At 38.0% G+C, this 16,462-nt stretch overlaps 1 protein-coding gene across 1 annotated transcript in view; it reads right to left on the bottom strand.

Moving 5' to 3' along the window:
* ABCG8 (ATP binding cassette subfamily G member 8) overlaps window positions 1-16,462 on the bottom strand; it is a 42,096-nt gene continuing 25,634 nt past the window's right edge. Inside the window, exons 6-13 of the mRNA XM_074285024.1 lie at window positions 13,973-14,242; window positions 7,335-7,488; window positions 7,148-7,237; window positions 6,468-6,667; window positions 3,364-3,440; window positions 1,266-1,533; window positions 433-560; window positions 1-330 (exon numbers count right to left, since the gene is read on the bottom strand). Coding sequence (XP_074141125.1) covers window positions 196-330; window positions 433-560; window positions 1,266-1,533; window positions 3,364-3,440; window positions 6,468-6,667; window positions 7,148-7,237; window positions 7,335-7,488; window positions 13,973-14,242 — 1,322 coding nt within the window. The 3' untranslated portion in view covers window positions 1-195. The remainder of the gene's footprint in view (window positions 331-432; window positions 561-1,265; window positions 1,534-3,363; window positions 3,441-6,467; window positions 6,668-7,147; window positions 7,238-7,334; window positions 7,489-13,972; window positions 14,243-16,462) is intronic.

Here is a 16,462-nt window from a genome sequence, read left to right as displayed (position 1 = left end):
AAACTGTCTTTATTCTGCTGCCATCCTGTGGCCTGCAAGTACCACTGCATCATCTTATGGTCCAGAGGATGAGGATCAGTATTCTGGTCGGCAAGTCTCTGGGCTACTCTTCCTTCAGACTTCTGGGGGGGAGGGGGGCGTGAGTTAGTGGTATAGCTCAAGTCCACACCGTAACCTGCAGCACATTCCAGGTCTTCAATCTTGGCTTGATTTCTGCTTGATGAATCGTAGGGACAAATAGTACAAGATAAAAAAGCCGATACTAGTGCCAATAATTATGACATAACTAGCGTACAATGGGTGTGAATTCAGATGCAGAGCATCAACTATCTGTGGGCAGAAACAGAAATGTCGCTGGAATTATATTTTTAAAGCAAAACCAACTTTTAAAAAACTTTTTCAAAGGTTAAAATAGCGTATATCATTACTTACAGCCTCTCCTGGTAGTGGGATAGTTAGGTTTCCAACCTGTACTTTGTAAGTGACTCCAATAAATTGAATCTGCATTAATCCTTCATAAGACCATCGGAGAGAGGATACTTTGGAAATCCAACCTGGTACTGAGAATGAAAAGTGTACCATTAGGCTTGAAATATACTTCCCTAGTTATTTTTAAGATCAGAGCAAAATCCCACCAGGAAAGTTGATCAGTAAATACTTTTTGGGTTTTCTCACTGGATTAGATTAGAAATTTTGGTGGTAATGAGAAAGTTGAGCCAAGTAAGAGAAAAATTCCTCAATGCTTGTTCTTTAAAGCAGAACCTATAAAAGTGGCAAATTCATAGGATTTAATCTAGAACTGGAAGGAAATTTTAGGAATCATGAGGAAACTAAGCCGAAAGAAATTGTTATTGCTTGAGATTAAGTAGGCAGTGAATGGCATGAGGATTTGAGTCAGCCCTACAGGTTGTGAGGGATGTCTTTCCACCCATAGAGGTGAAAATCGATCTCTATGTTTGAATTATAATCTAAACCACCATTTTGGAGATACATTAAGAATAACAGGTAGGATTATAATCTAAACCAGTGGTTCTCAAAGTGTGATCCAGAAAATGCTGGGGGGAGATCTCTTTTAATAAGGTAAATATACATAACTCACATAAAAAACTCTTTGGATAGATCCTCAGTAATTTTTAATAATATAATGAAAATGAAAGTTTGAGAATCATTGATCTAAAACTACCACTCTATGGATCAAAGTACAAGGTGACCAGACATCACATCCACCTCTGTTTTGAGTGGGGAGATGATGATTGCTGCCTTACCTGTCCATAAGTTGTCTAAGCTTATTATGAAGCCCCCTGCTAGGTAAAATGAGTTGAACAGAGCATTGACCAAGAAGTAGGACATGTGCAGAGTTGGAAGTGAAGCAGCACACCATAGTGCCATGGTCCGACTGCAGTAGACCACAAGCCAGATCATCAAGAAGCTCAGGATGAAATATTCTGGCTCTGGTCGGAGGTTTGCTAGCCAATAGATTGGAATCCCATAAATGAACACATAAACACAGTGATCTGGAAGCTCTCCTAAAATCTGATAAGAAAAAGAATTGTAAAATAGACTCATTCTTTTTTTTTTTATAATAATAGCTTTTTATTTTCCAAATACATGCAAAGATAGTTTTCAACATTCACTTTTGCAAACCCTCATGTTCCAAATTTTTCTCCCTACCTCTACCCCTCTCCCTAGACAGCAAGCAATCCAATATAGGTTAAACTTGTGCAGTTCTTCTAAACATATTTCCATATTCATCATGCTGCACAAGAAAAATCAGATCAAAAGGGGGAAAAAAAAACAGGAGAAAGAAAAAAAAACCAAGCAAATAACAACAAACAAAAGAGATGAAGATACTATGCTTTGATCCACATTCAGTCTTCATAGCTCTCTCTCTGGATGTTGATAGCTCTTTCCATTACAAGAATAGACTCATTTTTAATATTTTATAATATGAGATTCTGAACCATAAATCAGGTGGCAAAGTTTCCTGTTGGTGACCTATCAGCTTCCTTAATGTGTTACTCTCAAAACCTATAGCTATCCAAATTTTATTCATTTGGACATTTTCTAGCTGATGTATCTTGGATGTCCACACCTTGTACTTATATAAATCCATATACCCAGAGGAAAACAAAACTAATTTTATAAGTTTTCTTTTGCTTGTTTCCTCAACCTATACATATATATATACATACTATATATTATTATCATCCCCAATTGTGGGGATGATAATAATAGCATTTATCTCAGAAAAGGTTTGAAGATCAAATGGGAGAATATTTCTAACAGCATTTATCACAATGTCTGATACACAGTAGGTACTATATAAATATTAATTCTTTTCCCTTTCCCTTTCCTTCCTTCCCATTTGTGATCATTCTCCCTTTCCTTGGAAGGTCTAACCCTCTGATTGGACCTTTATTCTAAGAATTTCTATTTTACGTAAGCACCAGACCACTTGGTTTTAATTACCGCCCCCCCCATTCCTTTCCAACCTCTGTTCCTGACTTCCCAGACTTCTTTCTTCAACTCACCTGCAGAGGTGTGCCCTTCCTCCTTTTTTTCCCACTTCTTTTTTATTGTTTTCCCTTAAGAAAATGTATGCTCTTTAAGGGTAAGACCTGCCTTTTTGCTTGTATTTGTACTCTCAAGACAGCACAGTGCCCAGCATGTAATGAGCAAATGTTGTTTGACTTGATTTATTATTCCCCAGTCTTGCTATTTCTCTCATTTGAACGAAGCTCCTTTCAGAGGGGGAAGGACTGTGTTTTTTTGCTTCCTAATTCTATTCCCTGCAGGTTGTCTTAACGCCTGCTACTCTCTTTCAGGAGAAAACAAGATCCTTGATACCAAATGCTGTTTCATTTCTTTCTTTGTATCCCTAGTACTTAGCACAGTCCCTTACTAAGGGTAGATCCTTGGATGCTTGTTAGATTTAATTAAATTGTGAGAGACACTACTTCTCCATTGTGCAATAAATTACAGCATATTCCTTTGCTATTTGATTCCACATATTTTTCTCCTAGGTTTAGAAAAAAATTGCATCAATAAAATTTTTATATAAACTAATAGTGAGGCAGGTAAATGATTGAACCTGGAATCAAGACAACATATCTTCCTGAGTTCAAATCTGTCCTTTACTAGCTGGGCAAATCACTTATCCTCATTTGCCTCAGTTTTCCCACCTGCAAAATGAACTAGAGAAGGAAATAGTAAGCCAGTGTCTTTGACAAGAAAACTCAAAATGGGGTCATGAAGAATCAGACACGATTGAAAAACACAGCAACAATACAATAGCAATTCAGACAGTAGCTTGGCCTATGTAATGCAGGCAGACACACTGATTTAGACCAGAAAAAGTCTTACCTTAGCAAAGAAATATGGACCAACAGAATACATCCCATCTTCAAGTTCATAATAAAGCATTGCCCTTTCAGAGTGACCTAAAGGAAGAAGAAAAATGAAGTTAATAGAATGAAGTTATTCAGAATTATTAATATTTATTGCTGCCTCTGGAAGTTCTATTTTTAATATATTTATTTTATTATATATATTTAAATATAATTAAAATAGAACCATTTCTTTTTTGGATATTTTTTTCAGTCCTTTTGGTTTTTACATTAATGCAATTTATAGATATATCCCCCCAACACATTCCCCATTGAATCTTCCTTTGTTACAAACAACAAGACAGTGAACTCGTGTGTTACAGTTGCATGTTCTTCCATAACTTAAATGTTATTTATACGTAATTTATATCTCCTCCCATGGTTGCCCTGGTAGAAGGCAGAATGAAATGTTCCATTTTTATCTCTCCCTAGAAGAGTGCCTGGACATGAAAGGTCCATAGGGCATGCTTACTTCCCCATATCTATGCAGAGAGAAAGGAGGCACATTTATTTCAGGATTGGTTCTCTTAGAATAAAGATTAGTTATTAATACTACTTAAAGTTTGGTCTGTTTTTAGTTTTGATTTATAATTGTAAGCATCATGTATGTGGTTTTCATAGTTCTATTTATTTTACTCTACTTCCTTAATTTTCTTATAACTTCCTTGGGATATGTGCCCTACAGTAAGGTTACTGGGTCAAAGATTATGAAACATTCAGTCACTTTTTAAATATATAATAGTTCCAAATACTGGGATTAATTTAGAAATCTGTTAACAATATATTAATGTGCCCATCATTTCATTATTCTTTACTCTTGGCTATTTGTATTTTTATCATGCTGTTATTTGTGTTTTCTATCATCATATTTATATTCATTTGTGGTGACATCTCAATTATTTTAATTTCCATTTCTCCTATTAATGATAGTATTTTAAATAATTCTTGATGATTTAAAATTCTCATTTCAAAAATATCATATAGTATAATTGCTTAATTTTCTCCCCCTTTCCCAAGAGAAGATCCCTCTCCTTCCAAACTTTCCCATTTTGGTCAGACACAATCATTCTTCCATTCTTCCAGTTCTATGAGTTCAGTATTATTCATGGCTCCTTATTCTGCCTTCTCTTACATAGCCACTTAGTTGCCAATTATGATTGATTCTGCCTCCCCTTTCTGTCCCCTTTTCCCTACTAACACTGCTACCATTCTAATCCAGGTCCAAATTATTACGGTGGACTCAAGCCTTACACCATTCCAATCCGTTCGCTGCACAGCTAGCTGCCGAAGTGATTTTTTGTAAGTGCAGATCTGAAGATATCACTCCCCTGCTCATTCTAGTGGTTCCCGATTACTTCTAGGATAATATTAACATTTCTGTTTGACTTTTCAAGTCCTTCATAACTGTGATATATAAATGTGAGTGTCCCAATCAACTTTTCCAATTATCCATTATTCTTCTCATATTCTCTGTTCTAATCAAACTGGACTTCTCTCTGTCCCTCATACTTGACATTCAATTTACCAGCTCTATATGTTTGCATTAGCTATTTCCCATTCTTGGAATACACTCCCTCATCTCTTTGGTCTCATAGACACTCCATTTTCCTGCCAGACAGCTCAAGAAGACAGATTTTCTGATTCCCCCAAATGCTGATTGCTTCCCTAAATTATATTTAATTGTCTTGCATTTATTTTCCATTTATTCTGCATGTGTTCATTCTGCATATATATATATACACACACACACACACACACACACACACACACACACACATCAATGGGGAGGATCACATTCTCTTCTGTGTTCTACATTCTAAAGGGAAGATAATATATGCCTGGATATATATTCAGATACCTACATTTTATATGGAAGAGAACATCTATATAATGTATATTGCATATATATAGTGTGCATACATCATAAGTGATAAATTATGTCTCTATTAATATTTGCAATGCATACGTACGTGTGTTCTGCTTTACACATTTCCTTATTCAGATTCATTCAAGAATCCAGGTTTCTTGACATTCTGCTTTACTATCACGTGTATCTGGCTAATAGTTATCTTGGTGGCCTTGAGCCAAATTGTGTTTATTTGATTATGGAATGTAGAGCTGGCTACAGAAAAGGGCTAGTCTAACCAAACTAGCCAGCTTCCTGCTCCCTGAAGACCATAATTCCCATCTCAGAGGTTCTGCCCAATCACTTCAGGCTTTGTCCTACCCCTCTGTGTTTAAGCCTGCCTCAGTTTAACTCTTAAAATTTATAGCTTCTTTCCTTGTCCAGCTCCCCTGCCTCTTCATCCAAAGCCTTTCCTTGCCCCCATCTGTTATTCCCTTCTCCCTTCTAGGTGATCAATCTTAACCCTTTGCAAAAGTTGTATCTCCCAAGTAAAATGCAAGGTTCTTTAAGAAACTAGAAATTATTTCTCTTTGGTCTGTGCAAGCCCTATCACTCAGCAAAGTGTACCCTGGTGGGTACATGTGTTATATATAATGGATGGTGGATTTGATCTGGACACTTATCTCTTGTGGAATGACCAAGAGAGACTTTTGACCTCTGTCAAATGTTCAGTCCAATTAGTGGAAAACCTAAATTACAATCTTCAAAAAAAAAATGCAACTTATTTATGTTTTGAGTATGCCCCTAATTTGGGACACAAAATAATGACTTTTCTATTTACTTTTAAAGGCCTTCCTAACTTACCCCCAACTCACCTTTCCAATTATTAAATATTACCCACTAAAACTCCCAAATCTCAGTAGAATGTAAGCTCCATGTTATTAGGGACTAGTTTTTGTTTTTTTTTTCATTTTTGAACACAATGCATTGCATATAGTAGCTGTTTCAGAATTAAATTAAAAGCCTGCTTCAAGAAGTTATTGTAAGTTAATTATTGCTCTTGTAAGCACTATTAAATAACTTGGCCAACCTTTTCTTTCTTTATATGTCCAAGAAAGGTATACCTTTAAAAAGACACCCCAAGTTGTCATAAATACTGAACCCAGTAAATTCCAAATGAATAAAAATTTCCCTTTGGTTATTTTCAGGATGATCATAACCAACAAGACACTTACATTTTGCAATAACATGCAGAATCACTGGGAAGGGAACCAGAGCCCCAATCATGAATAGGAGAGCAGCTGTGTCCATGAAGGAGCGCTGAATTTCTCCATGGCCATAATATAGAAATCCAATTATCATGGACATCAAAAGGGCCTCTAACCAATTGATCAACAACGACGGCAGGTCCCTGAAGTCATTGGAAATCTGTCGACTTAAAAAACATAACATCAGATTAGCAGCAGAAAGGATAATGGCCTTTCCTCCAATGACTTGGCTGACATGGGCCGATCAGGAGTTGTTTTGTATTATAGTTATTTGTCTATTTTAAATCAACAAATATTTATTAGGCGATGCACATTTCTAGGCACTTTGGATATAAAGGCAAAAATCATCAAGGCCCTCAGTGAGCTGCCATTCTGATGGGAAGAATGCAATATGTATCATTGCTCCTTCTAGACTGTAAGCTTCAAGAGGGCAGGTATTATGTCTAATTATTATCTAAGATTAATACCTTTCCCATTGCTGAGTATAGATCTCTGCACAGAGCAGTCACCTAATGAATATTCATTGACTTATCTACCAGTAGAACTTAGCTCTGGGCACAGTGTTGGGCACATAGATGTGCTTCCAAATACTTATTAGCTGATCGATACATCCTCAAAATACTTAAGTGTAGTTTCCCTCTAATTACCGCAGTAGAATGGTGAATTGTTGTACCATCCCTGGTAGCTGGAGGTCAGAAGATGATGGTAAGTTAATGATCTCGGTAGTGAGAGGAGGCCTGTGAGAAAGCAGAGAAGAGGTCTGGGGTCTGTGATTTGGGCAGCTGCCTCCAAGAAGCAACTCAGCTGCTCTTCTCTGCCAGAAGCAGGTCTTACCTTGGCTCCACCGAGAGCTCCCCTTCAGAAGCTCTCCACAGGAAGTCATCAAAGTCTTGGACTTTCTCCAGAAACAAGGCAGCGAGGGACTTGACCTTCTCCCTGGTGGCCATTTCTCTTTGTCTGTCCTGTCTGTCGATGCTGGTCAAATCAACTGTAAGACATGTGGTTATCATGGTCTACAGATTAGAGTTACCAGGTATCAAGTCTGTCCCCCGTCCCCCACACATACATATACACATACACTTAAAATAGACTCTGACACAGCCCCTGGATTCTCAATTACTAGCTACGTGACCCTGGCAAGTCACTTAAGCCCAACAGCCTCACAATAAATTAATTAACTAAATGGACCTTAAAATGATCTTGTTGTATAGTCATATATAACATATATAACATCCCCTGTATAGATAAGGAAGCGAAAAACCACTAATGTATGATGGAAAGGCAACTGGGCATTGTCTAATTTACATTTTTCTGACTTCAAGTCATGAGCTCTGTTCCTCGGGCCTAATAATAACATTGCCTTTTTTCCAAGAGTTGTGAGAAATATATTTTTAAATCTTGAAACACTTTATCTGATATTTATATAACACTTTATGTTTTTATTTTTTTGTTTTGGAGGGCTTTGGGGAGGCAATTTGGGTAAAGTGACTTGACCAGGGTCACCCAGCTTGTAAGTGTCTGAGGCCAGTCCTTGTAACTCCAGTGCTGGTGCTTTGTCCACTGTACCACTTAGCTATCCCTTATTTATTTCTTTAAAGTGTATAAAATGCCTTATATCATCTCACTTTACAATCCTGTAGGTGCTATTGTTATTCCCATTTTTTTTTTTGATAGAGAAACTGAGATTAAGAGACTTGCTTAGATTAAACAGCTAAAGTCAGAGGCAAGATTTGAATCCATGACCTCCTGACTCAAGGTTTATTAAGGTACATTGCTTTTATCATCATTAATAATAAATCATTTTAAAGATGGGAAAACTGATGTATGAAGAGGTTGATTTATTCAAAATAATGATTTTGTCAAAATTCAAAGCAACTTTGAATAGAACCTAGATGTCTCATTACCTTCTTGATACATAATATTAATGTTATTATATAATAGCTTCTACACAAATATATATTACATATACTTTATATTCTATATAAACAGATGCTATTATAGAATATATTAATATTATATATTAATTAATAAAACAACAATAAATAGCTTTTATGTAGTATCAGTTGACTTAACAACCCTGTGAGGAAGGTGCTATTATTTTTCCCATTTTACAGATGAAAAAACTGAGTTTGAAAAACGTGAGATGATTTGACAAATGATAAGTGACAAAACTAGTGATGGTCTGGGATAGGATTTGAACTCAGGTCTATCTGACACCAAGGTTAGCACTCTATATCACATATCACCTAGCTGCCAAACTATTCTTCTCTCCCAGATTTCCTTTTGTTGTAGAACCCAACTCAGCACCCTTTCCTCCCCAAATCTCTGCTCCTACCTGTGCTCATCAGCTAACTCCTGGGAGCTCTATGATAGAGATATACTCATTCCTTGAATTCAAGAACATCAACATTCACTGACATCAATAGACATTGATTAAAAAAAGACAAAGATATTGGGATAAATTGCTGAATATTTATTTGGGATATTGGGATATCCCAATATTGGGATAAATATGCTGAATTTTAAGATAAAAATATAGAGAATGAAATGATTCCTAATAGGAAACAGCTTTCATTCTAATAAGGAAGATATAGAGTGATAGATATAGATATAGATACATCTATATTTATATATATGCATAACTCTATAAAGCACAAGGAAAATTAACACAAATGCATGCAAAGTATTTAAATAAAAGGTAATGAGGGAAGAAGGGCACTAGGCTCACATTGAATATGATGCTCAAGCTGCATTTTAAAGGAAGAGAGGAACTCCAAGGAAAGAAGGGAAGGAAGCTGAATTCAAAACCCATAGCATGGTCAAGGCAGATGTTAGGAGACAATGTGAGAGAAGTGCAATTTGGCTGGGCCAAACAATGCAGGAAGGGGAATAAAGCTTATTGAGGTTGGAAAGATAGTTTGGGGTCAGATTATGAAGGGTTTTTAAAAGCTAAACAGATGAGTTTCTCTTTAATGCTGGATGTACTGGGATGCTGCTGGTATTGATTGAATAGGGAAGTTTTATGGTCAGATCTGCCTTTGTGAAAAATTGCTTTATATATATGATGGACTGGGGTGGAGTGATGTGAAGTAGGGAGAACGATGTGGTGGCTGTTAAAAGAGCCTAAGTGGAGCAGCTAGGTGGTGCAGTGGATAGAGTACCAGCCCTGAAGTCAGGAGAACCTGAGTTCAAATCTAGCCTCAGACAGTTAATACTTCCTAGCCGTGTGACCCTGGGCAAGTCACTTAACCCCAATTGCCTCAGGAAAAAAAAAAAAAAGAAGAACCTAGGTGATGAGGGACTGTGCTAAGGTGATTCTTGTGTGAGGAAATGGGGCAGAAAGGAAAAATGTGATGGGGAGAATGACCACATTTGACACCTGGTTGAATATGTGGGGAGTTAGAGTGAGGAGTCCAGAAAAAATTGCTCTTCACCAGAGATTAAGGTCTTTTGGTTCCTATAGATCCCATACCAGATATACATTAAGCCCTATTTCTCTTATCACACGTTCTTGCTAAACTTCTATCTTCTCTTAGGGTGTCTTTTTCTAAAATAGGACAAGTGCTAAAGATTACAGTCCCTTCCACCCCAGAACAAGTCATCCACAGAGTATGGGGTCTCTGTCCTGACTGCTCCCTATGTGCTTTCCTGTTGACAGGGGTTATGATTTCTCCAGTAATAAAGCATCCAGGGTGACACATAAGTGATTGGGACCTGCTGTGAGGTTCTTTCTCCATGGCAGAAAGTCTTAACCTTTCTTGTGTTATGGACCTCCATGGTGACACTCTGATGATCCTGTGGGTCCCTTTTTAAAATCATGGGTGTTTTTTTAAAATAATAATAGCTTGCAAAGATAGTTTTCAACATTCTTCTTTTCAAAACCTTGTGTTCCAAATTTTTCTTCCTTCCTTTCTCCCCCCTGCCCTAGACTGCAAATAATCCAATATAGGTTAAACATGTATAATTCCAAAATATTTTTTCTAAAGACACAAAATAAAATGCATAGAATAAATCATAAAGGAAATAATTATATTCAAATAGAAATAGCAAATTATTAAAAATGGCAAGTTCATGGGCCACAGGTTTAAAAGCCCTGATGGAGGGAAATGAGATGCAATTCTACACATGGATCCTTCCTTGAAACGTCACTTTGCTCCAATACTTTAAATCTCTTATGTTGTCACTGCTTGTGAAATATCATCTAAACCGTAGCACTGATTGAGTTTTCCACTTGGCCAACAGAAGATCAAAAACCACACAAGGTTCTTTGGAAAGAACATCATCTGATATGCAAATAGTTATTGGGCACATAATTTGTCATTATAATAGCTAGCATTTACATAGTACTATGTGCCAGGCACAGTGCTAAATATTTGACAATTGTTACTTGACTGGATCCTCACAACAACCTTGGGAAGTAGATGCTATTAATATCCTCATTTTAGAGAGGAGAAAACTGAGACCAAAAAGTTAAGTGACTTGTCCAGAATCTCATAGTTCTAAAGTGTCTGGAGCCATATTTGAACTCAGCTCTTCCTAATGCCAGGCCCAGTGCACTGTCCACTGATCCACAACTTTATAAATGTGCCCCAGCAGTTAGCATTTGCTCCCCATTGAGCCTTTCCCAAAAAGCTCATGACTCCATGATCTGAGTTAGAATCCATGAGAATCCTGCTATTTCTAAGTGTCAAACCCAAGTCAGTTGTCTTAGAGTTGCTCAGTTACTCCAAAATCTGGGCAAGCTACATGATGGCAAAGCCCTCCCATAACGTCTTAAAGCTTTGGCAAAGACTTCACAGATTGTCCCAGGCCATGGAGGTAGAGTTACTTGGGTCATAAGGAAGTAAGAGCCAACCCACAATAGTGGGAAATAGCCCCAGGCCAGAAGTTCAGTGGATATGGGTCCTTATCTCTACCCAGCTACTGGTCAGCTTTGTGAGCTCAGTTTTTGAGCCTCAGTTTCCACATTTGCAAAACTGGAAGGAGGGGAATTCGGACTGAATAATCTGTCAGGCCTTTCCTCTCAATATGTGACCCTGGGTCAGAGTGAGTCCCAACTCAGGAATACCTTCTTCAGAATCCAATTCAACTAGCGTTCATTAGGTGGAATCGCAATTTACCTCATCTGTTCACACTACCAATCAATAAACATTTCTTAAGTGCCTACTCTGTGCTCTGGAGAGGCAAAAAATAATCCCTGTCTTCAAGAAGCTAATAGTCTAATGGGGGAAATAAAAAGAAAAATAAGAAAGAACTAATAGAGAAGTAAATAACAGAGGGAAGGCACCAGAATTAATGTTTATCAATGATCCTCCCCAACTGTTGAAACCAAAATCAAGCAAAAGAGTCCATGGACAGGGGACCCAACTAGTGGAGGCTTGACCAGCAGCCCTACTCTCATATGTCCTGCCAAACTCATTCTGAAATTTATTTTTTTAAAATGAATTTTTCATTATTTTCTTCTGCTTTTGATTAACTTTCCCCCATTGCTTTCTCTCCTTCCAATCTCTCCTTTACCCCTTAAAAACCTATTGCCTTCTATTTTTTACTTTGCATAAACAGGGATAATGCTATAAAATGATTCCTCAGAGCAGCCACAGCCTGTCTGGGTCCTAATTCACTCATGATGGCAGACCTGTTTTTGCTTTGGATAGGAATGGTGGGTTTCCTTGGAGGTCGGGGTCACTCCAACATCCTCTGAGTGTGTTGAACCTCAAATTCTTCTGCGTGGCTTATTGGTACAGCAGCTTCACAGTCTTCTGTCATCTCCACAAGAGAGGCGGTTTGTCCTCTGGGACTATTTCTACATCCCACTAGTCTCTACTTGCTCTTCTCTAAGTATCACACTCCTATCTTCAGAAATTGTTCAGACAGATTCTTAATGCTAATGGGCTTTCCTCCTGAGGCTTAACCTACAGCCAAGATTCTATTAGAATGCCCCTGCCTCAGTCCCCCTCTGTGAGGCTCCAGATTTCTGGCTCTGCCTACAATATCAAAGGACAATTGTGAGAGTCCATGGTTCACCATCTCTCATCTCAACCCTAATAGAAAAGTTGTCTGTTGGGAGGAATTCAGAAACCTAAGAAAAATTGGAGTTTGGGAAGAGAGAAAGATTATGGTCTACAAGTTCCTAAGCAGCCCCATAACTGGGCTTTTACATCCCCCATTCCCACCCTAGACAAGCAAGGCTTGTGTATCTGAATGACCAATGGCCCTAAAAACCTAATCTCTTTTCTAAGAGAACTTCTACAGCTAGAGAAGCATCTCTTCCACACAATAGCTCCTTGTCCTGTCCCTCCAGGACACAAGCTCTTCACAATCCAGATCTTTCCTTCCTTTCTCTATTTTCTTACAATTCATTGTCTTCTGTCCATTCTACAATCCAGTCATACTGTCCTATTTCTTTCATAAGGAAGATACTCTATTCCCTGATTGTGCCTTCATATTTGCCATCTCTTGTGCCTGAAATATTTCCCGCCTCACCTTTATTTCTATCTTTCCTTGTTTTCTTCAAGACTTACCCCAAATCCCACCTTCTGCAAATGGCCTTTTCCATCCACCTCCGACTACTAACCTCCCCTCAGAGGTTGTCTCCCAGTTCTATAGTATATACCTTAATTATGGCTACTTAGTTTCATGTTTGTCTTCTCTGTTAGAATGTAAGCTGCTTGAGGACAGGACTATTCTTGTCTTTTTTCTATATCTATATTCCATATAATATAATGCCTGATACATAGTAAACACTTAACATAATGCTTCTTGACTGTTTCTCTACAGGCAGAGTTTGGCCAAAGTCCTGGACCTCAGATCTTCACTGTCCCTCTACCCAGACACAACATCTCTCCAAGAGACCCCATTTCTGCCTCTTCTTTATCCTGAGACCTACCCATAAGGAACTGCTTCTTCCTCTCTTCCGAAGAACATCACTTCAGGTACATCAAATAATATACCCCACCTCCAATTAAAGCTCTGATTAATAGCCTATTATGAGACATTTTTTAAAACCTTCCTGCAACTTCAGCCTTCACTTCCCACAGTAACAACATCCAAGAGAATTTAAATCTTTCATGTCTCAAGAGTATCTCTTCTCAAGTTTTAAGATTCCTACTTCCAACCCCTCCCAGCTTTAGAATCTGGAATTTAGTAAGCAAATCCATGTTCAGCAATATGTCACGGTTATTGTGTAGCCTTCAAAATTTTTCTCAGGTTTCATGGTGTAGCAAAAAGAATGTTGGCTTTGTAGACATGTAGATATGGATCCAAATTCATGTGACCCAAAGGAAAACGATTTAAGATTTCTAAATATCAATTTTCTCATCTGTAAAATGGGACATTATTTATAGCACCTGTCTCTATGGAGGGCTATAAGCAAGGTGCTTCAACTGTGTAATATGCATGAATAGGTCAGTTGATGTTTTCTTCACTGTTAGGATGACCTGGATGACCATCCAGGATGGCTTTTGTTGACTCACCATAGAAATCTGCAGGATTGCTATACCTTGGACAGGGGTAGCCAATTTCTGTGAAATACTTGACCATGTCCCGGGCTGTTCCTGAGTAGATGGTGGTCCCAGAAGTCATCAAGAGGACCAAATCAAACAACTTGAAGATATCCGAGCGAGGCTGATGAAGCGATATCAGCACTAATCTGTTGCCTTTTGCCAGCCGGGATAAAGTTTTCACAAGGTTATGGGATGTGAAGCTGTCCAAGCCTGATGTAGGCTCATCCAATATTAAGATTCCTGCCAAATAAAAAGAACACAATGACTCCACTAATACCAGTGATTTAAGCATGACTAAATAAGATAAAATTCTTGGATAAAGCATGTTTTTGCAACTATTCCTGGGTCCTTAATGAACCATGGGTTCAGAGATCTAGAAATATTTTCCTTGAAATGAGAAAAACCTTCCTAACTGCATACCTTTATCCTACCCATCTTCATTTTAACTTCTTAAAACCTTCCCAGTCTTTCAAATATCTTTTCCTCTATGAAGCCCTCCTTGCTTCATCCCAACTTGAAAAGATCTCTCCATCTTATGAACTCCCATTATAGCTTATTTATTCACCCATGTATTTTTATATTATAGATATTTTTGTACCCTGTAAGCCCCTTAAGGCCAGAAAATTTGTCTTACCTATTTTGTATCTCTCCCTTATAACTGTGCCTCGCTTAAAAAATTAAAATTAAAATAAAGTAGAATGAATGTAGAAAAAAAAGATTAGGAAGGCAGAAAAAAGCATATAACAAGGTGATTTTTAAAATCCTTAGGCTAGGCAGGATCTTAGAAATGAATGGTCCCCAGCCAAAAATTCTTCCCCTTCCTTCCTATCCTATATAAATCAGAGCAAATCACAATTCTATCAGGCATGGCACAGTGCTAGGCACACAATAAAAATCTGACCAATCCATTCCAGTCTCCTGCTATGAAGCAAGATTATTACTAAACTATTTTAAAGATAAGTGTACCCTACATTTGGTGATCTCTATAAATAGACCTTTCTCTATACCACTCCCACACCATCCCTCGTATACTCACTGTGTAAGAAAATTAACAGTATATTTCTGCAGGGAGACAGTGTGGGTTTGCACTGGCCTTGATACAGCTCACAAATTGATTCCTTCCTTGGTTGGTGACAGATATACATAACCAAGACAGGAGTGTGGACTTAGAAAGTATCCTCTCTCCTCTTAGCTTTTGTTTCTACTTAGCTTCATCTTACAGCCAAAGAGGATCTGGGGAGTCAAGTGGGTTTAATTGTTCTTACTGCCAGGCAGCTTTTGTTGAAAATTTCAGGAAGGTCTTCAAAATGGGTTTCAGTACACAGGATGCCCCACAAATAGGAGTTAAAAAGGAATTTCTAAATCTAAGGAAGTTGGTTATGTAAAACAAGCACCAGACATTGGCAGTCAAAAACATAAGACCTAATTTTAGCCTGAAGTTCTTTGGTTGATTTTGTTTGTTTGTTTGTTTGTTTTGCTACCCTTATGGCTTGGCTCATAGTCTTGGCAATGGACTAAAAACCTCTTAGGCAGTCTTTGTCAGGCAGAGGCTTTCCAGTCAGTACATTTTAGATGATGGGAACAGAGTGCCATTTGGTAGCCCCAAAGAGCTGAAAGCCCAGAAGGGTGTAACAAATGCAGTTCAGCAATAAGACAACTCAGAGGACAAGATAATCTCCAGCAAAGAGATGATATAATTAGGAAAAGTGACATACACAGTAAAAAGCAGAAAAGTGATGCTAAAGAGAGAATAGCAAGATTGTGTTATATAAGAATAATAGATAATTCTACAGTATCACAGGTATGAGATATCCTGGCTCTAAATGTGCTTTGATCATGTGTATTGTGGGACCCACATGAAATAATGGATATAAAACACTTTGGAAATCAAGCACTCTATAAATGTCAAGCATCATCATCATTGTTATTATTATTCAACACTTTGCAAACCTTAAAGCACTATATATATTCCAGATATTCGTGTTAGCTTACAGTCACCTCAGGCCAGGTGATGATGATGACTTCACTCCTTGAATTTTCTGCTACTTTCCTGCTCAGCTCAAACAATATTTATAGAGCAATACAAGAGTATGCTTATAAATGTTTAACGAGAACCCTCGGGGGCGGGGGGGGGGGGAGTGAATGTAAGTACCCACCCATTTTAAAGTTCAGTTCCTAAGCCCTGATTTGGAATGATTGCTAGGTTTTCTTCTTTTCTCCCTCCTTTCTTTCCTCCCTCCCTCCCTCCCTCCCTCCCTCCCTCCGTCCCTCCTTCCCTCCCTCTCTCTCCTCTCTCTCTCTCTCTCTCTCTCTCTCTCATCTCTCTCTCTCTCTCTCTTCTCTCTCTCTCTCTCTCTCTCTCTCTCTCTCTCTCTCTCTCTCTCTTCTTTCTTTCTTTCTTTTCTTTTCTTTTCACTTAATGGTAAAGATAGCTCTCAACATCTAGCTGTATAATATTTT

This window comes from Sminthopsis crassicaudata, chromosome 2, assembly GCF_048593235.1.
Source record: "Sminthopsis crassicaudata isolate SCR6 chromosome 2, ASM4859323v1, whole genome shotgun sequence".
NCBI lineage: Eukaryota > Metazoa > Chordata > Mammalia > Dasyuromorphia > Dasyuridae > Sminthopsis > Sminthopsis crassicaudata.
The sequence above is the reverse complement of the archived record's forward strand: the minus strand, read 5'-3'. Positions and strand labels throughout refer to the sequence as shown.